The 24,555-nt window shown below is 40.4% G+C and overlaps 2 protein-coding genes across 4 annotated transcripts in view; both read left to right on the top strand.

Moving 5' to 3' along the window:
- Positions 1–6,569: 6,569 nt before the first annotated feature.
- On the top strand, positions 6,570–12,142 carry gatm (glycine amidinotransferase (L-arginine:glycine amidinotransferase)). The gene is made up of 9 exons (XM_084060967.1): positions 6,570–6,684; positions 8,272–8,499; positions 8,701–8,896; positions 9,192–9,382; positions 9,803–9,940; positions 10,629–10,793; positions 10,960–11,023; positions 11,467–11,583; positions 11,904–12,142. Exons 1-9 carry the CDS (start codon positions 6,616–6,618, stop codon positions 12,014–12,016), a joined length of 1,281 nt encoding a protein of 426 aa, XP_083917093.1. The 5' UTR covers positions 6,570–6,615; the 3' UTR covers positions 12,017–12,142.
- A 7,909-nt stretch (positions 12,143–20,051) lies between these two features.
- pde8a (phosphodiesterase 8A) overlaps positions 20,052–24,555 on the top strand; it is a 64,573-nt gene continuing 60,069 nt past the window's right edge. Inside the window, exons 1-2 of one of the 3 annotated variants that reach the window (XM_084057312.1) lie at positions 20,052–20,468; positions 21,414–21,531. Coding sequence is in view for 2 of the 3 variants with exons in the window: in XM_084057314.1 (XP_083913440.1) it covers positions 21,379–21,531 (153 nt within the window). In the remaining variant the exon portion in view is untranslated. Of the gene's footprint in view, positions 20,469–21,129; positions 21,532–24,555 lie in introns of those variants that run through there. The other 2 variants (XM_084057314.1, XM_084057311.1) reach the window with 2 other exon arrangements.

Below are 24,555 nucleotides of genomic sequence, written 5' to 3' on the forward strand. Positions count from 1 at the left end.
AACATCTGAAAGACCTGTTTGGTTTAATGACTAGAGAGAGATACTGTGTACCGATTTGCGTGATGTTTGGACAAAATCTGTTGGAGTAATTGGCCTCCTGGTGGCACTATAACAGGCCGATCTAAAAGATTATGCTCTAAGAGATTCTGCTCTGGCATCCAGAGAGTGTGAATGCACAGTTTTGCTGTGTTTGTAATCCATATCAATCCATATCCATATATTATACATTTCATCAATAATATTAATCAAAATCTAAAATTTGAATGAATGTATGTGGATTTAATAATATATGTGTGTGTGTGCGTGTGCGTGTGCGTGTGCGTGTGCAAAATGAGCTAATCAAGCTCACAATGCGTCGAAGTGTGCATAGCTAAATATCCCAAGGCACAACACACACACACATGATGTCGCAGACACCGATCCCGTGGGTGCTCCTCGTCATGAAAACACACCTGAGGTGCTGATGAACATTAATGTGGATGGACTGGATCAGTGCTTCCCAACCTGTGGTCCGGGCCCATCTTGGGGACAAGGTGGGCCCCTCCTTGAGGTGTGAGGCCACCTTGAGGTGTGAGGCCTTGTCTGTTTGGAGCTGCAAAATCATAACTTGCTTTCATCCACTTTCAACCTGGCATTCCTGTTTTGGGCATTTTCATGCCAGGCTCAAAAAAAGAAATTAAAAACATTCCCCGAAACCAAACAAATTGTTTAAATAGGCCTAGTGAAAATAGTCGATCTTCAAACTAATGGCACGTCACTATGCGACCCTTGTAGCGCTCAAGTGATGCATTCATAATGTATTTTTGCAAGTTTGTGTCTTGGGGAGACAACACATTTATCTTTTGAGTCTCAAGTGGTATATATATATATATATATATATATATATATATATATATATATATATATATATATATATATATATATATATATATATATATACATATATGCAGAGCTATTACCCAAATGTCTTCCAAAATTCAACACCACTTTTAAGTTTTTCCTTTTAACATACAGGGAAAATATGAGCGAAAAATAATTGTCCACTTTGTGTGGACAATAAAGTTGTATGGTACGGTATATGGTTGGCTGTTCCAGAGTCAGGGGGCATAGGCTACTGTACATGAACTACGGGGGCAACGGTTAATCAAACTAATCGATTTGATCGATTACAAAACAAATAACCGACAATCAATCATTTAGAACATAAGATGAACAATCATTACCTATTTTTGCTGAAAGGCATGGCGAGAGAGTGTGTTTTGTGTCCAATTGCTTAAGAAGAAATGGCACCCTTTTCACATTGACCTATTATAGCACCACCAGGAGGCCATAATAACCTACCTGACCTGGTGGAGAATTGTGCTCCGAGGAGCACTTTTTGTAGTTATTAATTAAAATTGGCAAATGTTAAAATATGCCAACATCTTATTTTCCCAGTACAGTCAAACAATGCCCAGAGGAACTGCGGTCAACGTGTTTAATTCTTCGAACAGGTCTAAACAGGTGAGTCAGTTGAGGTGACTATCAAATAAACTGGATATCAGGAGGCTTATTTGGATATGGGGTTTTTTTTTTTTTACATTTTCTAAATAATAGATTTTTTGTTTTGTTAAGATTTGGCTGCCAAGTAGCCAAAGTACCAGCATGTACTTTAACAATAATTTTCTGTTGTGAAATACATTTGATTGTTTGTCTTAGTTCCATAATTCCATTTTGTTCATCTTCTGGCATTTCTTGTATGTTCAAAATAGGTGCCTTTATGCTGTGATAAGAGTGCTTTTTCTGGGCATGCAGAGCACTTTTAAAAGTTTACACTAGTTAAACTTTTAAAGAAATGAGTTTATGACGTGGACCGCTTTTTATCAGCTGTCCAATCACAGCTGTACATAAATGCAGAGCAGCTCGTCCGAGCTGATTGTCTCTCTAGTATCATGTCAGTATCATGGTCAGTAGCCTACAGTATCATGACAGTATCTTGTCCTGAGCATACAGTAGATCAGTGTTTATCAACCTTTTTGGTGCCAAGGCACACCTGGCATAGCCAAAATATCCCAGGGCACACCTAGAATTTAGTGGCTGGCCCTGGGTGCATCTCTTCTTTGCTGGTGGAGCTCTCATCATCTTGTAGTAATAATACTGAGTGCCAAAGCATGTACCCTGTGCCCCTTTTATACAGTACCAGGTAGGACAACATATTTGCATTCCTATGGGTGATGGTCGCTACACTGAATGGCCGTATCGATTGACGGACAATCACCGCTATTGTTCTCAAGGGGCTGGGTTCACACTTTCTTCAAACGTCGCGGCACACCTCAGCAGTACTCGCGGCCCAAAATTGGGCCCTTTGCCAGGGTTGATAAACACTGCAGTAGATATGTGAAATACTAGGCCATCTGAGTTCACAGCCAGAAGCTACCTATATAGTACTTAGTTACTGGGTGACCTGATGACACTAATTGATATGGATACAGGAATCAGAATCAGCTTTATTGTCACATCACAGGTTTACAGAAGTAAAAGGGAAGGAAAGAAGAAACGGGGGGCGGGGGGGGCAAACAAGAGAGCAAAACAAATGTTATCTACATATTTACACATGGTACCTGAGATAAGATATAAAGGTGTGTGAGCATAGCAGCAGATGTACTGTATACTGTGCATGATATACTTATGGAAGTCAGTTAAGGTGCTTCAAAAACACACAATAAAAAAGACAAAAGTCAGTGCGTTGTACATGGGATTAAGGTGCAAAATGTAAGTGCGTGTCTCCACATAAAGTAGACTGACACTGGTATAATCCACAAATAGGTCCATGAGGAAGAGCAAAGAAAAAAGTCAAGTCACTTGTCCCTGGTATATTCCACAGGTAGGTCCAAGGAAGAGCAAAGGTCTGAGACCAGCCTGAACACTGCCTGTCATCAGGCTGCTGAACAAGGCTCATGCCTTGTTCAGCAGTCTGATGGCAGCTGAGTGAAAGCTGTTCAAGCTTCTTGCTCTTGATACTGCAGTAGGCCCCCTTGCCCGGCCACGGTCGTTGTAGGGGTTTGAACAGTTTGTGACTTGTACTTGATGATGTGCTGGGCTTTGACTACACACCGCTTTTTGTACAGTTCCTGGAGCGCGGGGAGCTCGCCTCCCATTATGCACTCTGCCGATCGCACTACTCGCTGTAGGCTTATCTTTTCTCGGCCTGTACACTTTCCATACCAGGCCATAACTCAGCTGATAGAATGCCTTCAAATGAGCTGTTGTAGTACAGCCTGAGGATGCAGTGTCCTACTCCGAACTTCTTCAGGCGGCGGAGCCTGTACAGTCGCTGCTGAGCCTTTTTCCTCACGTGTGTGGTGTATGTCTCCCATTTGAGTTCCTCCTCGATGTGTACTACGAGGAACTTGAACTCGGGAGAGGGTTCAAGGGAGAGGTTGTTCTCCCGGCACCAGAGTGCCAGTGAGTTGATCTTATCTCTATAGTCAGACTCGTCATCGTTGTCATTTCGACCTATACTGTCGTGTCGTCCACGTACTTTATGATGGTGTTGGAGTCATGTGTGGCTGTGCAGTCATACATGTACAGGGAGTAGAGGAGAGGGCTCAGCACGCATCCCTGGGGTGCTCCAGTGTTGAGGGTCAGGGGGTCAGATGTAGCCTGGTTCCAGACGAATCTGCCTTTGCAAAATTGCATGCACTTTAGCCCTCGGCAGATTAGGTCTGGCCCCCCTCCATAGAGATTTCAATTCTCTCCCTCCGCAGTTGTGCGGAACCAACCAGGGCCCAGTATCCAAATGTGGGCGGGCTTATCACCTTATTTGGAGCAATGACGTACAAGGAAGCACTGCTCTGATTGGTTCGTTCAAGGAAGCACTGCTCTGATTGGTTTAGGTCTAACCCCTTGGAAGAAAATCCTTGGAAGAGAATCTACCGTTGATAGGGACCAGACTAAAGGCTTCGTCCACACGTACACGGGTATTTTCATAAACGTAGCTTTTTATATGCGTTTTGGGGGGTTCGTCCACACGCAAACGCGTTTTTGCTCCATGTAAACGCATCTTTTGGAAAACTCCTGCCACAGTGTAGATTTTTAAAAACTCCGGCTATGTGTTCCCGTGTGGACACGGTAAACGGAGTTTTTGCATGGGTCGTGCCCCATTTAGCCGTTGTCGTGTGGACAGAGAGATTTTTTTAAACAGGGCCGTGTAGACGCGGAGGTTTTCAAAAACGAAAACGAAATATCTGCGTTTATGAAAATACCCGTGTACGTGTGGACGAAGCCTAATATCCACGCAGTGTGTCGTGTGATATTGTCTGGCTACGCGAGGCTAGGTCAGATGTGATGCTGCCCATTCTCACCACCTGATGTCGGTTGAACAGGAAGTCTTGTATTCAGTCACACATGCTTGGGTGCTTTGTGTCAAGTTTTTCTAGGACAATGGTGTTGAATGCTGAGCTGTAGTCCACGAAGATACATATTTGTCCATCAGCAGTTTGTTGTCGACGTGTGAGAGACAGTGTGGAGAGCCATGGCAATAGTGTCATCGGTGGATCTGTTTTTGCGGTATGCAAACTGCCATGGGTCCAGCGAGGCAGGTAGCGCGGAGCAGATGTATTCCCTCACCAGCTTCTCAAAGCATTTGCTGACTATCTCTGGGTGAGAGTGACAGGTCTCCAGTCATTCAAGCATGTCACTTTGGCCTTTTTGGGGATGGGCACGATGGTTGACATTTTGAGCCCTGCAGGGACCGCAGACTGGGAGAGGGAGAGGTTGAAGATGTCAGCGAAAACACCCGCCAGCTGGTCTGCACATGCTTTAAGGACCCAGCCTGGAATCCCATCAGGTCCTGCCGCTTCCTGGATGTTGACCTGTGTGAAGGCTGTGCGCACGTTATGGTTAGAGGGGTCTTCTCTGCTGGTGCAGCTGATGGCCCCGCTTGGCTGGATGGCGTGCAGAATGTTCAAACAAACATGTCACAGAGTAGATGCCCCTACAGATTGATTATTGTAAAGTTGTCAAGTTGTCTATCAATATAAAAAAGCATGAGCCAAACAACATTTAGATGAACTAGTTGCCCTGTGAAATTACACAGAATGATATCTTTATTTTTCTCTATAAAATCAGGTCCATATCTCTATCAGTCAGGTATGAATTAATTAAATCAAACAAAATTGCAGGCACTGCCGGGGACTCAGGCACAAACCCTTTTACCCAGATTGACATAAGGGGCATGCTGGATATACCAAATATCAACAGGCATATACAAATGAAATACTGTATATCGTTACCAGATTGATAAATACATATTTATAAATCTATCACAGGGAAAGATTAAATGCTGGAAGCAAAGCTATAAAATAATATAAACAGGTTGGTGATATAATGGCATATAGTCTCAACTCAGATTTCTCAAGAGAACCCAATGAAAGGGCTGTGACAACCTTGTCCTAGGGAATAAGATGATGTGATGCAAAACGAACAATCGAGGGTGAGCATAAGGAGATGTCTTTCATATAAAGCATGACAATATAACAAATGCATTATTTACATTTTTACATCTTGGGGATCTCATCTTAAACAAGCTCAGTGCTTAATGAGTCTCCCAGTTTAGTAGACCTTGTATTGTGAATTTGTACTTCCATGTACTGATATTCTCATGTCTTACTAAATAAAGTACATCAATCAATCAAAACATACAAAACATGAAATATGTTTCAACGGACTACAGCTGTTGAAATGATAAAACAATATCCTTCTACATGGCGTCTCTTATCAGTTTCTGTCTATCAGTATAGGTCATTTTCAGAACATGTCCATACTGGCTGCCCGAGTTGTCCTCTTGAAGCCATTTCCAGTCTATTCTTTGAACTCTGGCCATTGGACAGACAGGTGATATCAGGTGTCAATGAGGTCTCTCTTGTGAAACTGTGAGCACAGTCCAGTGAAGCAATGTGATGAAATGAATGATACAGCCTGCACTATCTTGGTGATTTTGTCTTTTCTTTGTCATGAGGTCATGATATGGTTTTATAAGAAATATTAGTAAATACAAATCTACAAGTGAGTATACACATGACACATCATGCACTCACACAGGCACACACTAACACACTTAGCTTAAAACAATGCTTGGCTTAAAGGAATTCCTACCAATAGCTTACACTGCAGCTAAGCAGTGGCAGGCTGTGTAGGCTATTGAGTTTTTACGAAATGTAAAATATCACAAAATAGCTTGAGCTGAATTAATTACGTAGGCCTAGTTTATCCGTTCTAAAGGAGGCAGGCTAGTTAAAAAAATGTAGCAGTCAATAATGACATTCGAAAGAAAAAAATATAGGCTATGGAATATTTAAGGCAGTAGCTAAGATAAGAATTTGCTGGCGTAAGGGATAGTGTTTCATGGGGCATTTTCTCAGGTCACGTTGCCCAACAACTTAAGGTGACCAATGGTTTAAAAGGAGCGTTCTGCCCGTCGGCTGCTCCTAGGTTATAAAGTTGAGTGAACTGACTGAGGCGTCTTCATTCATTCTCAAAGAGAGAGAGATAGGTGGATACTTAGGATTCTGCGCTGCTGCCGCGAAGCTGCTTGACTTCAATATTACATAATTTTCCACAACTTCTTATTGGATAATGCTGCGTGTCAGATGTCTGAGAGGAGGTAGCAGAGGGGCTGAGGCGGCTCATCTGATCGTAGGCATGGTAATGGTTTTTCCAAATTTACCAATGCAAAAACAAATTCTGATGGAAAAAGGACTCAACGCGTGTGGCTAATAGCCTACATCTGAGGTTTAGGCTACTACTACAGATAGGTGCAGAAATAGCCTAAAATTCACTAGGTATAGGCTAGCAGTGGTTCCCAAACGTTTTTGCTCAAGACCCAAAAGAGAAATCAGATGTTTGCCCAGGACCCAAACTAGTGAAAATAGCAGATCTACAAGCTCACAAGGCCTTGCTTCGCACGTGTTGTGGGCTTACAGATCGGCTATTTTCACTATGTCTTAAAAACTTGTTTTCTAATTTATGGAATTTCTTTTTTTTTTTTTTTTTTAATTCATGAAATTCTTTGATTTTTAATTCATGAAAGATTTAGCATTTTTGGAATGTTTTTGGAAATGTTTTGAAATAATAATAATTAAAAACAAAATGTAGGAAACAAAATATGGGATAGTTACTTGTGACAAATGGGTCCCGACCCACTGTTTGGGAAACAGTGGGCTAGCTGATGTAGGCCAACTACCATACTTTTCATTTTTGGAGAAAAAAAAGAACAAAAAAGAAAGAAAAACTGTATGCTATATTTATCTAGAATAAGTATCTTGAATAAAAAACAGTAGCCTAATACTGTGATGAAGATTGAAGACGTCGCAGGGTCGATTTGACCTATTTCTGAAATAGTTCCATTTGGTTCCTGTGGATGAGTGAGTGACTGGACAGCTGCTTGGCGCAGCTGCGCTCCTTAGAGTCACTGACCACGTAGATGATTGGACCAGTGCCAGCCAGCCTATCAGCCTATCTCAGTAGCGGCTCATCACAAGTTGGCTCACAACCGAATACACCCGTTGACCTGTTGAATATTTCCAATCAGCGTTACTATTACTGTAGCTACTGTACTATTTACTTTCCGCAGCCAAGCCAATTAACATAGCCTATACAAAAAAATAAAATAAGAGAAAACTAAATGCAGTGTAAAAGTTTCATGGATTAGTTTAAAATGAATGAGAGAGGAATGGAATTATCTTTAATTTAGAGGATTTTTGGCTGTTTACCAAATTGTATTAAAGCTTTCCACAAAGCTTTATACCTTTTTGTTAACAAAAACGTAAATGTAAATAAGTAAGAAGCCAAAAACTTGTAAGCATATCAACTAATTATTATTACTATGACTAATTGTTAGTATTAGTATTTTGCCTATTTATTGTTGTGGAATAGACTTGTGGAATAGGTTAGAAAACTAACTTGACTGCTTTGAAGTTAATGTCTGCTAACCATGTCAAAAATAAGAAAAATAGAAAATCTATACTGACAATTCCATTCAACTTGTCTTTGTTTAGTTTGGGTGCCAAGACAATTTAGGGATTAGGCTACTTCTGTCAAGTTCAACATGTCACCATCTATAGCCTACAGATCCAATGTGGTGACCCAGGATTTGAAGAAGGGTTAAGGGCCAAGCACACTCATGTCATCTTTTTTTAAAACAAGGTTTTTACAAGTTGTTGTGTATGTATACATCTCAGTTCAACATGAAAAGAGGGTCTCAATTTCTGCTGCATTTCTCTTGCCTCCTAGTTTGGGCGGGCTGTGACTGGCTGGGTGCAGCGTGCATTCCAGAGCACCTCCAGTGCTGCAGCAGCTGCACAGGCCCGTCCTGCCATCGCCGTCGAGGATGAAGCCGTTACTGAGCCTGTACAGCAGGAGTGTCCCGTCTGTGCTTACAATGAATGGGACCCACTTGAGGAGGTGATCGTTGGCCGTGCCGAAAATGCCCGCGTGCCTCCGTTTACCGTGGAGGTCAAAGTAAGAAAAAAGGAATTTGTTTGAAACACGCATTGATATGTTTCTGTGCAAGTCAGATCACTCTCTACAAAGTAGAATCCTCAGTTTGACTTCTTATGGAAACATGTGCAGAGACATCTCACAAAAGCTTAGGGAATAAATGTACACGATTGCCATTGCCCTCTTTGTGATTTTCTTGTCTTACTGTTGAATTGTTGACAGGCTAACACATATGACAAGTACTGGCCCTGGTATCAGAAGTATGGGGGCCAATGTTTTCCTGCGGAACACTTGAAGAAGGCTATTGCTGAGATAGAGGAAATGTGCAATATTCTACGTCTGGAGGGGGTTACTGTTCGAAGGCCAGAGCCAATTGACTGGTCACTTGAATACAAAACTCCAGACTTCACGTCATCAGGTAAACACGTGATGATGATGGATGCAAGAAGTAGAGGACTATCTTATCATTAACCACTGACTGGCATTTCAAACCTTTGTTTTTAGGCATTCAGTGAATATTGTCTATATGAGGCCGCCAAATGGCTAAACTATGAGCAATTTGTTGAGACTTGTGTATGATCCCATAGTATTATCTCTTTACAACTACTCTACCACTTACTTACCAAGCAATCGATCTCCGACCCATATGTTCTTTCTGTATAAGGTGTTTTATATAGACTGAGGACATGATGTGTATCTTTTCCCATACTCAGGCATGTATGCTGCCATGCCCAGAGACATCCTCATGGTTGTGGGCAATGAGATTATCGAGGCTCCCATGGCCTGGAGGGCTCGTTTCTTTGAATACCGTGCATACAGGCCTCTGATCAAAGAATACTTCAGAAAAGGTGCTAAATGGACCACTGCTCCCAAACCTACTATGGCTGATGAGCTGTATGATCAGGTGAGGCCTTTTTGTAAAATATGTTGTCACTATTGGGCAGAAACCTTGTATTTCCATATTTCATCTATTAGTTTTTTCATAAACGAATGACCTATGTTATACTTCGTCGTATGACAGCGTCATGCAAAAATAGCTGAACTACAAGCTCACAATGCGTCTCAACGCAACACGTTTGTGTCCTGAAAAGTAGCCGTTTTGGACATACAAGGTTTCCACCCGACAGCGACAATTCATTCCTGGTTTGTGGTAGGCTACCCTTTATTGCCTCCTACTGTATAAATTAAGATTCAATATTTTCCTCTGTGCACAGCAGGATACTGTTTGAGAAATCAAACGTGCTGTGTTGGATGTCGCCTTCACATTATAGAGACAATAACGTAACTGCCCTGGAGATAATCGTCTTCACAATGTCTCCTGCAGGACTACCCCATCCGCACAGTGGAGGACAGACACAAGCTGGCTGCCGAGGGGAAGTTTGTCACCACAGAGCACGAGCCCTGCTTTGATGCTGCCGATTTCATCAGAGCTGGAACGGATCTGTTCGTCCAAAGGAGTCAGGTATACATGACATGTCACATTCCTGTTCGCCAGAACATAGTCTGAGTCTTGATAGGGAGAACATTTTCCTCTTAATATAGTTTTCCATCTAATAGTTTTCCATCTCAATAACCAGTCTCCATTTTTAGCACACAAACATCCACATTTTTATTTAATAATTTTGTTGATTAGCGTAATATATATTTTACAATCATGAGAACAAAAGGGCTGAGATCAGAGCTGTGCTGGCCTATTTGCCCCCCCCCCCCCCCCCCCCCCTCTCGCCTTATAAAATCACCACTGCCAATAACCACAGGGCAAATTCCTCAATGTTATCGGATACTATGGGCCGAGGCTCAAATAACAGTGGCAACAGTTAACCACAATCTGCAGGAGGGAAAAAAGATTAGATAACGTAAAATTTGCTAATGCTGTAGAAGAGGTAGATTATTGAACAGGTCACACAAACCTCTCACAGGTCACAAGCCTTAAAATTGTCTTGCATGTTCTCTTTGTGTGCTCCATGGCCCCTCATATTGCATTTATTATTTTGAAAGGATAGTAGAGAGACGGTAAACTGAGGTCAGACAGGGGCATTAAACACAGGTCCAGACGTAATTGATCTGGGGAAGTTGCGATTATATACTACCCGGTCAGCATCCACCTGTACGCTTTGACAGTGACACATATTCCATTGCTTCCTCTGCAGGTTACAAACTACATGGGGATTGAGTGGATGCGTCGGCATCTTGCCCCAGATTACAAGATCCACATAATCTCCTTCAAGGATCCCAACCCTATGCACATCGATGCCACTTTTAACATTATTGGGCCAGGACTGGTGTTGTCCAACCCTGATCGCCCTTGTCGCCAGGTAAGATCAGAGGGGCTGAGAGAGAGAGAGAGAGAGAGAGAGAGAGAGAGAGAGAGAGAGAGAGAGAGAGAGTGTGAGAGATGGATATTTCTCTTAGTGTCCAGAGCTACCCTCTTGTGAGATAATGCAATAATAGGTGCGTTCCATTGTGTTTTGTGTTTCTCAGATTGACATGTTTAATAAAGCTGGCTGGACAGTCGTGAAACCCCCAATGCCCTTGATTCCTGATGGTGAGTTTTGAAACTAATAATGACCTATAGAGAAGGCAAAGCAAGGCAAGCACATTTCAACAACAAGACAATTCAAAGTGCTTTGCAAAAATCATTAAGCATTAAGACAGTTTAAACATTCAGACAGCATAAACATTCTATTGTTTATTGGAGACATGTGAAAACCCATGTCAGCATCCTTTCAGCTGTTAAACCACTAGCAAAGTTAAAAGAATAATAAGACATTATAAGTACAAAATCTTATGGACATTCTTTGTAGGCTAGCAATTTAGCAACTTAGCAGCTGTTTCTCTAATAGTTTATGTCATTTCCCTGGATAACAGTTAGAAACCAGAAGTTCTCCAAGGTTGGAAGGCTCAGGATAGGTGTTACTACAGCCTTAAATTGCCATGAGCTTAATATTTGGAGTTTGTGAATGTGCCTCCATCTTATCTCCTGTTTAGACCACCCACTGTGGATGTCCTCCAAATGGCTGTCCATGAATGTATTAATGTTGGATGAGAAGCGTGTAATGGTTGATGCCAATGAAACCACCATACAGAAAATGTTTGAGAACCTTGGTGAGTTGACATAAAGCTTTTTTTATTTACCTGTGCAGACATAATCCATTAATTCAACTGTTTTGTTCTGATAGTCTATTCATGTACTTTTTTTTTATATGGAAACAGTATGTTTTGTAAAGTGAAGCCTGATTTATGCTTAGTCGTACAACAGAGTCTCACACCGAAAATAGCAGATCTATGCAAGCCCATAACGTGTGTGTTGTGGTGCAACACATTGTGAGCTTGTAGATCTGCTATTTCAAGTGCTGCACACCCTTGTATGGCAGAGTTTAATTAGGTATAAGGATAATTTAAAAGTGACATATTTTTTACCCCAGGTATCAAGACCATAAAGGTGAACATTCGCCATGCCAACTCCCTCGGTGGTGGTTTCCACTGCTGGACAACTGATGTCCGCCGCCGTGGTACCCTGCAGTCCTACTTCAACTAGCCTCGCCAGACAGGCAGTTTTTATTGAGCTTGTAAGATTATAGGCTTTCAAATCCTATACCATGACTCAAAATTCTAATTATTACTATATATTACACATATTACATTGCAATCTCATGTTTAGCTGCCACTGACTCCAATTCTGGATGGGGCCTTAAGTCTTAAAGTCTTAGTTTTAAATGAGTGTATGATTTGTGTAAATTGGAGAGTGTTGTGCATGTTGTTGCCTTTGCAAACAGCTTAGTTCAGAGATTTCTTCTCAACAGCAACAAATAAACAAATACAAAATAAGATCTTAAAAAATCTCAATAATAACTGCATTTCTGGCCTGGCTATTGGACAACTGGATTGGAAAATTATGAGGACAGGGTACAATTTGGTATGTCACCATCATCAGACTTGGGCACAGGGGGCAAGGGTCTACCTCCCTGTAAAGCCCAATCCTCACCAATGATTCGCTATGCAGTGAGTTGCAACTTGCAGCCACTTGCTGCAAGACCTGCAAAGGCACAATTCTGGCCGCTGCGATTTATCTCTGCAATGTATTGCAATGGTTTTGTTGCATCGCAAATGATTGGTGTGGGCTGGGCTTCAGAGCTCAGAAAACAATTCTATTCTCTAATATAGATTTTTTTCCTACGTTTTTTTTTTTCTACTAAAAGGATGTATAAAAGTGATGTAGGTCATTAAACAATAATTTCATATTTCAGGTATGTTATTTTGTGAAGAATGGTACTGATTGAATACATTTATATTTATATTTATATTTTCCCCCAACAATTAGTGTTTTTATATATTTCTTAAAAAGTATGAGGTCCATATCAGATATTGTATACCTTTTGCCTCTGCTATTTTCTGTTATTGCAAATCTGGGCCAGTTAAAGCTTATGCTACAAATATTTTCACTGAAGTGCTTGGCTTTTGTTTTCATGCTGGAAAATGCCCACATGACGAGTGATGTTTTTTTTTCAGATTTATGTTCCTTGATGCACATACAGCAATGTAATGTAATGTTGGAGGTTTATAAGGCTTGAATGCTGTCATGTTATACAACTTTGAATCATTATATTCAACGTTTAAGGATGGTTGATGGTTTGTTTGTGCAACAATATTAAATGTTTAAATTTAAGTGTCTCACTGTCATTATTGTGCCGAGGTCAGCATCACTTATTTTATTTTATTTATTCTGCTATTGCTATGAAGCAACATTATCTGCCAGTGCCCAATATGTGCACCGCAGCATAATCTTGCTTGTGATAGTTAGGAATGAAGTCATAAAAACACATCTTTCCTCCTGGTACATCACAATAATGTAAAATAAAACATCTAATTATTTTTTATTTTATATTTTATTTGTATTTTATTGGGTGGGGGACTGGGGGTGGGGGACTGGGGGTGGGGGGGGGGGGGGGTCTTGCAGTACTATAGGCTAGTAGTGGAAACCTGGGTTAGTGTCAAAGTGCAAGACACTGCAAGGCACTGAACCCACTAACTGCTCCGTCCTGATGCGCAGGTTGGTGCCTTACATGATTTTTTTTGCCTTTTCTGTGAATGTAATGCTCATTGTAAAGTACTATGGATAATCGTGCTATATAAATGCACCATTTACAGAGAGATAGCCACTACTCTCTGGCCATATCCAGCATGGCCGGCGCTTTACCATCTCCATTGACAATATCTACAGCTGCATGCATTGTTATTCTAATATATTGTGTCACTCTGGGCCATGTCAAGCAGGGAATATAATCTAACTGAATGGTATCTGAGGTTGTAGGTAATGTGCCAACATATACTGTAGACCCCTTAACAGACCACGTCACACTGGCTGCAAACGTCATACTGGCTCCAAATGAAACCCATTCTGTCAGGTCTCGCTAGGAAGCGCCTCACTAGCCAACACACAAGAGGGGGTTGGGGTGCGACCCCAAAATAACAGGTTGAGAATTGATTGCATGAAACAATCACCTGTGCATCCAGTCTCAATGTTAGTAAACAAATAATTGGTCTATTTAACACCTATATGTCTGTGAAATATTAACATGACTGATGAGTAATGGAAAACATTATGTCATCGTGTGTTGTTCTAGCTGACCTATACTGCAGTCTACCAAGCAGTAAAACTGGACAAAAACTGGTTTCCAAGAGTTTTAAAAAGATAAATGTATGGTTTTGATAACATTTAGTATAGTTTTGTGGATTTCTAAAATAGACTTTATGGCTCGGAAAGACATTGAAGACGTGAATTTTTTTTTTACGTATAAATTATCCTTATGTTATAATTAGTTAGGTAGTAGGGATAAGAAGTGGCAATAAGAAGTGGCAAAGACTGCTTCAACAACTGTTACAGTGTGCTCTGCTGCCATCCACTGGCAGAGAATATCAATAGCACTGAAGTATATTGTATCAGAATTACACTGTTTAAGTATGTAAAAATATTATGTGAACGATTGGATAGCCTAGTCAAGTATAGTTTAGTCCATGACTGTATATGAATGAAAGCAAATTTATATAATATGATCTCAGCCTGGATATAAAGCAATGTTCTCTGCCTGTGTGTAATTTATTTCTCACAACATGTTCTTTCCCTTCAAAAACAGATCACTTCTAAATCAGTGATAGATCAGCACTAATCAAACAATTGCATAAGTGGTTCCTATAATGCCCCAACAAACTCACTGCACTAGAGTTCTGTTATCGTGCTTCTGTTATCATGCAACGGTGCCACCATAGCTGAATGGGTACAGGCCGCCTGGGAAACAGGTTTGATTCCCGGCCCCGGCAATGTGTTGAGGTGTCCCTGAGCAAGACACTTGATTTAATTTACTTGGAACTTAGTTGAGATATAGCAGACAGCAGTGGCCATGCAAAGTTCTACCTTTGCCATCACCTGATGCTAAACAGCAAATTCTCCTTTCTAAGTGGTTATTACATGCATAGAAGATGCATTGATATTCCATTGCAAGGTATATTATTATCCTTGTATTATTCTGCCCCACATACAGTAGCAGTGAGGCATGATAATTTGATGTAAGTACTACTTCAGATGCATGATCGCATCTCAGACACATATTCTTCTAAAAGCCAAGGACACATCATTAACAAGTTCAATAAAGATGACTTTGAAATACAATATATAGGCTATTCTATTTAACATATTAACATATTTTAAATTAGCAAGCCAACAGGCTAAATATTATAGTATAGTTAATGACTAGAGATTAGAGAAAATGTATACATTGCTGGGTTTTGATACACTGTTACACAAGGACATCTGAGTGCATTATCCTAATGTGTGAAAGTCATTGAGAGATTTTGATTGAAATGTTGGCCTTAAAATAATAGAAACAAGTTTCTCTCTCTAGTAGAGGTCTCTAGACAGACGACTTGAACCGTAGATACTTCATATTTTAAGATTAAGACTTGTCATTTCAACACCATAACAACAAAATGTAACCAAATATCTGTATATTTAACGATCACTTCTGTGACTCTACCTAAAAGAACACAGTACACAGTACTTATGTACTATTTACATTAATAATATTACTGACCATTTGTAGGGTAATTGCACTATCTTTCACTGTCCTACTTTACTAAATGTGAGTCCTTGTCTGTGCGGGTATGTAAGAATAATATGTTGCTTATGTACGTACATATGTCTTTGTACTAGTCATATTATCAAAGCAAATTCCTGTACAGTGACTGCACTTAGCAAATAAAGCAGGTGGACAGAAAGTATGAGGTCAGATGTTTAAAAGAATCATGTGCCCCGTAAGCACTTGGCGCAGTAGCGTTGGGACTAGCTGTTAGCTGTCTGTCTGTCTGTCTGTCTGTCTGTCTGTCTCTCTGTCTGTCCATCTATCTACCTAAAGATGATTCTGATTCTGATTCTGATTCTGATTCTGATTCTATCCATCCATCCATCCATCCATCCGTCCATCCGTCCATCCGTCTATCCATCTATCCATCTATCTATCTATCTATCTATCTATTTATCTATCTATCTATCTATCTATCTATCTATCTATATGTGTGTTGACTTGAGGGTTGACTAGGGGTATTCAATTCTAAAGGGTTAATTCCTACATCCTGATCAGGTGACTGTTCAGCTACAGACCATGTCACTCTCATGCACAGCGAACATCACTTTTTCAAAACTTTCAAAACTCTGCAAAAAGTTATTTATTCCTCTCCTCCCCTCCCTGTCCTAGGACATTTAATGCTGGCCTTAATGTTAGTTGTATAGCAAATGTTACATTGGTGTATGCTTGTTTCAATGAACTGCAGAAACACAGCATAGGTCATCACTCCATTGCAATTAATCCACTTAACCTTTTTCACATATCAAAAAATAAATAGCCAAAGTCCTACATGACTCAATGGGAACACACTTCTGGGCACACACTTCAGCTAAAGCTTTCCTCAGTGTCCCATGTGTGTTCAGTGAACTGCAAACATGGCCCCAATAAAGTTTGCCATCATTAAATCTTATCATTGGTTTCCATTAATGTCAGTGGCTTCAGAAATGTAATTAATTCACAGCAGGGTACCAGACATTGAATTGGCCACAACACTGCAATATCCTGAAGCCCCTCCCCACTGCACCTTTATTATTATCTTACTTAATTTTTTATCCCACGATTTTGTAACCCCATTTTTTACACCCAATGCCAATTGTCTATGTAATCCTGGGCACTACCTTCCCTCTGCCAACCTAGGGAGGCCAGGGCCGAGCTCATGCCTCCTTCAATGCATGAGAGCCAACTGACCTTCTTGTCACCTGACAGGGGAGAGTTTCCCTGGTTGGATGTAGCGTGTGGAAGGAACACGTTATTCCAACCAGTTCCTTTCCCCTCCATCAGGCGCCCCGGCTGGCCAGGGGGAGGCAGTATATGACAGTGAAAAAATAAAAATAATATTTAAAAGAATCAAATGAATAACAACCAGTTGCATGAACTGTCAAGCTGCATTTGACAGGGCTACTAAATCCAAACCTCACCAGCGGTGGTGGTAAGGAAACCCTGATGATAGAACAATAGACAGGGCTCCATCTTTGGTTTTACCATAATTATCAGCGTTCTTGATGACAATTAAAACTTTATATGAGCAAATCAAGCTTCTACCTGCAAACTATACAGAAAGACCTGTTTATCATCAAGATCTCAAGACACTTCAGATTAATCGTGTCAATAACATTCACTATTTAAGACAAAGTGAAGAGAAAGTTTTCCAAAGTCCCAAGGGTTTAAATGTGAAAAACTGGTCATACTTCTCATTAATTTCTACATGAAAAATACTGTACATGCTGGACATCCATATTTGACTACTCTAATGCTAAAAAAAAGAAAAAGAAAAAAAGAAAAGACATGGGAACCAGACCCTCTAGTGGACATTCTATGTTCTGTGACTTCATTTAGGATGTGGCTCATGAACCTGGGAGAGAACATCCAAAATATGTGCTTTGTAATACACAAGAAAAGAAAAGATCAAAACATGAATTGAGTTGGTAGTGTAGGCTAAATGATTTATGTATAATTATTTCACAAATTAATGTAATATTGGAATAATTTTGTTTGTATTTGTTCAGGTTATGTTTACTTTTTTCCAATTTTTCACCTAACCTTTAGAAAACAAGAGCTGGCCCTTGGCCCTTGGTGTTGTCGATTTTTGGAGGGCACAAAGGTCAAATACCAGGGCAGCAAGGTCATCATATATAAAACAATGATTCATTTAAACAATTCATTGAATTTAGGGGTTATGGATTTATTTTTATTTTTAATACATTGTATCAGTGGAAGAAACAAACAATTTATTGGCATATAGTATTACCAATATTTACAAACTCTTGAGTAAAATACACACTCAGCCATGGACTAATCAGAGTCACTGGACACTGGGGAGTCTGAGGGGTTAAGAATTTAGAATCTCAATAGAAGCCACTGGTGATTAAAAACTGTATTGACATATTCATTTTTTTCTCTGTCATTGACATGAATAGCCTATGACAGGTGTGGGTGGGATATGGGATTAAGGCCTGTTGTCAACACTTTGCTTATAGTGTTAAGTGGAAGGAAGATTACTTACTTAGCCACACCTGATTTTAATCAATGAGAAGGACAATTGTCCTACTTAAAAAGGGAAAAGGGTTTTGCACGGTTCCAAGAACTGAAGAAGATTTTTAAAATCAGAATACAAATGTGGTATATTAATTCCTACCACAAACTCATAGAATATGAAAGCAGCTTATCAAGATAACATATTTTCCAGGTAATGGTCCAACTTATATAAAACATGTACCAACTACACCCATGCTACCCAATTTAATTAGCCTACAAATTGCCTGTTTTGAGAAATCCCTGCAATGTATCCGTTTTTAAATAGTTCAATGTGACATAGGCCTAAATAAATGTTCTTCTCGGTAAAGAACGATTTACAGGCTACTCGCTAATGTAATTTGCCATCAAATAATCAAGGTTACTGGTTCTTTTCTTTTTGACAGACCCGCGCAATAGGCCTACTCACCAGTTTATTTTCTCTTGTCTGCAAAGCAAGAGGCTTTCATTGCACAAAGTCAAGGACCGACCAGCGACCACCAGTGGTGTAAAGTAACTAAGTACATTTACTCAAGTAGCCTACTGTACTTAAGTACAATTTTGAGGTATTTTTTACTTTACTGGAGCATTTCCAATTTTCAATACTTTTACTTCTACTCCACTACAAGAGGCAAATATTGTACTTTTACTACATTAAAATTATTTGACAACTTTAATTACTATAGTTACTTTGCAGATAAATTATAAAACACACATTAACCACTTTAGCCCAACCCTACTTTATGCTATTTGAAAATAGCAAATCTACAAGATCATTAGGCGTTGCATCGTGACGCGTTGTGATTGCAGATCTGCTGTTTTCAAACATTTCAGTATTTTGACTTTTAGGTAGGCTACCTTAAGTATATTTTGATGCCAATACTTGTGTACTTTTACTCAACTAACATTTTGAACACAGGCCTTTTACTTGCAGTCAGACTGAGTAGGATATATTTTCATATTGTGATATATTGGTACTTTTACTTATAAGTAAAATATCTGAGTAAGTACTTCTTCCACCACTGGAGACCGATCACCAGCTTTTCCATCCGCTCTCCATGTTTTTCAAAGTTCCCACGGAAAGTTCCCACGGACCACTGGCTTTCAGTGTTGCCAGATTGTGTGAGAGACATAAGCAGCAGGTCTATGAAAACAAGCCCAAAAGAAGCGAATATAGGACTAGGCTACATGAGCACACTGGCTGTTCGAAAATAGCCAATCTACAAGCTCACAGTTATGAGCTTGTAGATCTGCTATTTTCAAAAATAAATCTTGGAGAAAAAAAGGGGAAAATGTATGTATTTTTGAAACATTTTAACAACACAAATATGTTATGGGGGCCCCCTAAACCATTGGTTCTCAAAGTGGGGTCCGGGGACCCCCAGGGGTCCTTGATGGAGTTCCAAGGGGTCCCCAGCTAAATGATAGTGAGGAACCAATGGACCCTTATGGGTCTGTAACTCTGAGAGTGTACAAATGGAACCAAATGGACCCGTTAGGGTCCATTTGGTTCCAAATTAACATTGATTTTACAATATAAATTGGGGTCCCAGAGATAGAAATGCCATTAAATGGGGGTCCGTAGCCTAGTGCATGTCAAACTGAGGATCCTTGAAATTAAAATGGTTCAGAATCACTGCTAGAGCCGTAACAAATCGTCTCTTATGGGGGTCCCTGAGGCATATCTTTTCAAATGGGGGTCCGCGGGCTAATAAGTGTCAATTTGGGGGTCCTTGACATGAAAAAGTTTGAGAACCACTGCCCTAAAACCACCAATATTTACGAGCAACTGTACAGAAAAAGAAGCCCCAAAGAAAGTCCATCCGCTCTCCGCGTTTTCAAAGTTCCCACGGAAAGGCGGGGACCACCCAGCTGCGCCGAGCGCGTCACTGATTAGCCGAGCGGAGCTCATTTGCATTGTCGTCAGTAAAGGCTGTAGGTCAATCCTTGCGGGTGCTTTTATTGGATGTGCTGCTGTCAAGCAGCGCTGAAGAACTGGAAGAGGGCAAACGGCTAGAAAAGGCAAGAGAAAAGACAAACAGAATTCATCATTATGTAGCGAATTTCTGCCGTGGTAGCGCGTATACATACATACAGTCAGCATCTGCCTTCCTTTTTATGCATTAGCCTATCCGAAACTTGGATCGGAGCGGTCTTGGATTCTTTCTCTTTTTTCTTTTTTTTTTCTTCTCTCCAAGCGTTTACATTCTCCAGAGGTGGTGTGGTACCTCCACACGTTACGATCTGACAGCCTCTTACATCTTTTCTTTTCCCCCTCACAATGAGAGAAAATCGTGGGCCCTGATGATACATTGTGGGGGTTTCGTATCTTCCAGCGGATCGTCTTCATTTCAACCCCTGGTAAGGCAGCGGATGTCTGTCTGAATGGAGACTGGAAGCGATCCCAAGATTTCTGCGATTTCTTAATTGGTAAAATTCGGGGCTGATAAATGGAGCGTTTAGCCGGACTACATTGCATAATGTTTCATAGGGGAGTCTTGACATCGGACCGACTGACAAGAATACTCTGCGGTGTGCATATGATGTTAGCCTGTTGATGATGAACGGCTCAGAACTGGAACAAACTGTCGTGAGAACCGGTTTGTGGCCGATGCCTTGAATTGAAGTGGGTAAACCAGATTGTTATAAACGGACTCCCCAATAAAAAACTGCATGGTTTGGGCGGGGAGGACGTCACGGCATCACTAGAAATTATTGGGACAAAATGGATAAAACTGTTGTATGAAAGCCGAAGAGGATCTTCTGGCGTCTATATAGGCCCATACTTGATAATAACAGTAAAGTTGAAATGAGAAAAATGATGATGTGGTACGAAGGCGAGAACAGGAGCCATGCAGAGTGAGGGACACATCGCTCATGGGAATTAAACGGCCCAAGTGAAGAAATAACGGGACTCGTGTTTTCGAGGATAAACTCAGTGCTTTTTGATAAAAAAAAAACATCTTCAATTAAACTTCATGTGAAAAAACGGAGAGAGGAAATCGGCTTCCTGGTCGGGTGGGGAGGGTGGGGAGGGGGAAAGATAGATTATTATAATATTCATGGTCTGTGTTAAGGAGATTGGAGAAACACGCTTTGTGTTGGCCGAGCCGAATATAAGACAAATACTATAGAAAAGAACAGGGGACCTCATCATCATCATCCAAGGGGAGGAGAGAGAGAGAGAGAGAGAGGGGGGCACGAATGACAGTCGGGCAGCCTATAAGTAAAGCACTTGCGCAAAAGCAAAAAGGCTGAAGTGGGTTGAAGCATGGGCTGTGCTTCAAGTATTCATATCTCTGATAGGGTGGTCTACCACAGTGGAAAAGAGTCGGAGGATTCCCACTCACCCCAGCAGACTAACACCACTCAGCATCAAGGAAATCCTGCCTCGGGACTGCCGATTAAACCCGCGAGTTGCAAGGTGAGAGAGAGACTACATTCTATATACAGTACATTCAAGGAGTCAGAGGTGTTTGTGTGTGTGTGTGTGTGTGTGTGTGTGTGTGTGTGTGTGTGTGTGTGTGTGTGTGTGTGTGTGTGTGTGTGTGTGTGTGTGTGTGTGTGTGTGTGTGTGTGTGAGCCCTTTGAATTGAATTGTGTGTGACCATTGCACAAACGCACACACACTGTGTGTAATATACCATTGCATTCAGACCGTTGCAAGAGGCCTGTGCATTTTCGCTCCAATCAAATTATGAAAATTCCATACTCAAAACATGACTGCTTTGTTTGCTATTGACCATGTTCTCGCAATGCTAGGCCATGATACTTATACAACCAGTGGTAGGTCACAGGTTCAAGATCTGTACACATAACCCCAGGTGAATTCTCTCCACAGGGTTTAGAGGCAGTGTGAATGTTGAGGATGTAGGACATTATTCACATGTAACAGTTCTTAAATGAAGAAGCACTGCATGATGTCTTATTTCTTTCTATTGAGTACTAATAATGCATATTATCAGTTAAATGTGGGGACTAACTCCTTTCTTAAATGGCAACAAGGTTACACATTTAGCCTACTTTTTCCATAGTTGAGCCCGCACCAGTCAAACTCAAGTTCAATCCATCACTCTCCCAATTTAGCCCAGCTTGTTTTTGATAGGATGCCCTTTCATACAGTAGGTCCTCCAGGCCCAACATTTCAGCTTTGATTCAAAAGTTAGGCACTATAGTCTAGTGACTATGGTGCATCATCAAACATTAATGAAAGAACAGTTGAAAAGGGTTATGACATGACATGATTATGTATAGTTTCTTACTAGTTTATTTTGTCAACATTTTTATACTTTGTGAATAAAAAATATATCATATATATATAAAATATATACAATATCTTTGACCTTTTCCATGATGTACAGTATTGGACCATAAATACATATAGATAAGTGGCTTTACTATTCAAGTGGCTTGCAGAGTGGCAAAAAAAATGTATTTTCTGAAATTATTAGGCTATTAAAATTATTCTACCACATAATTAAACTTTAAGGATAGACAACCACAGAGTTTTCTTTATAAAGCTGGATTTTATCATAGCATTTTGTTAGTGCACCTTGACTACATTTATATTAGTCGATTGTTAATTTACTGTTGAATATGCTGTTAATTCACTTTGAAATGTATATCTATAGCTGTTAATAGATCATACACCATGAACCATGCTAGTTGGCTGAGCAAGAGTTCTGTAGTATAGCTAAACCCCTGGATTCTGGTACTTTATTCCTAATCCCTGTGAACTGTGGTACTACCATGATAATGGAATTCCCCCCAGCGGGATCAATTAAGGCCCATCTACCCATCTATTCTACATCTTGCTTGGAATCACCATGTCAAGCTAACATACCATGTCTCCTTTGAAATCAGCATTGTGCACAAAACAAGTGATATTTTATTTAAATGTATTTAAATGGAAGTTGACCAGGAGAAACAGTGCTCATACAGCAAGTCATAAAACGGTGGTTTGAGGGTCCCCAGATGACAGTAAAGTAATAGTAAAGAAAATAAATGAAATGGAAAAAAGGCCATTGCATCAAACGTAATCAACAAACTATATTATAAAACTGGTCATACATTGGCCGAATTGTCGAAAAATATAAGAAAGAGGCAAAAAAAATTAAGGCGGGTCTCCAGTTCAAATATGATTATTTTTGGGGGTCGCGGTCTGAAAAGGTTGAGTACCACTGCCATAAAAGATCAATATTGGCCTTTAATTGCTTTGGAAAGGTTCCATTGCCCATGTCATTGTCTTTTATTAGCAGTAGATTCACTAGATTGCTTCACCATGTGCTGACTGCACAGTTGAACCACTGGAAAGAAGCTAAAAGAATACAACAAAGTAAAATCATCAGTGTCAATTTAACTCTGAGAGTATACAAATGTAACCATTCGGACCATTTTGTACACTGACAGAGTTACAAATGTATAAATTACCACTGAGGATTTGAGTTTGATTGTGAAGGCAGGGATACATAATGACTGGAGTGGTTTCTGACAATATGTAGGAATTTTATGAATAGGAGGTTTTACTGTTAATATCATTTATATTTAATATTGCTGTCCCACAAACCACCTAATATTTGAAGAGTTGGTCTTCAAACCCATGTGTTTTCAGATTATCTCAGGAGGTTCAAGTATTTAAAACATATATTTTTGCACAAATAATTTGCACCTAACTCTACATAATCGTAACTTGACATTAAGTGGCATTTTACAGGTTAAATTCAATGACATTTGTAGTTTATATCCCAATTTACATTTTTGTGAACAACTATCTCGCGCGTGCGCGCGCGTGTGTGTGTGTACACACACAGGTGCATGTGCCTAGTACAAATGGTATGTAACAATGCAATTCCATTAATGCAATAGGTTTGAGAAGTTGTGTGTGTGTGTGTGTGTGTGTGTGTGTGTGTGTGTGTGTGTGTGTGTGTGTGTGTGTGTGTGTGTGTGTGTGTGTGTGTGTGTGTGTGTGTGTGTGTGTGTGTGTGTGTGTGTGTGTGTGTGTGTGTGTGTGTGTGTGTGGGGTGTATTGTTTGACACACCGCAGGCTATTTGAGGACCTCTGTCAAGCTAAAGTTTGTGGCCAAATGTCACCACAGGATCCAGTGAGAGGGCAATGTGACAAATGCCCCCACCTAAACACGCCCACTGTGCTTCTGATTGAATGAGTCCCCTGATTGAGTTAGACTAATGGCATGTAAATCTCCTTCAACTGGAGATGGTTAAACCCTGTTGTGTAAGGTGTCAGCATCAACATTTTCTTTGTCATTCCAAATGGACAGCCATGCTCAGCCATGCCTATTACACGTCACTCTCCAGTCTCCACATTAGCAGAATTAGATTTTGCCACTTACTGATCGCTCCCATTGAATCTTGCCTTTGCCAACATCCTTCACTGTGGTCCCTTTTCTGGTGTGTGTTTTCACAGTAATATACTGTTGCTGTTTACATG

This window comes from Gymnoscopelus microlampas (genome assembly GCF_963454915.1).
Source record: "Gymnoscopelus microlampas genome assembly, chromosome: 1".
NCBI classification, from domain to species: Eukaryota; Metazoa; Chordata; class Actinopteri; order Myctophiformes; family Myctophidae; genus Gymnoscopelus; species Gymnoscopelus microlampas.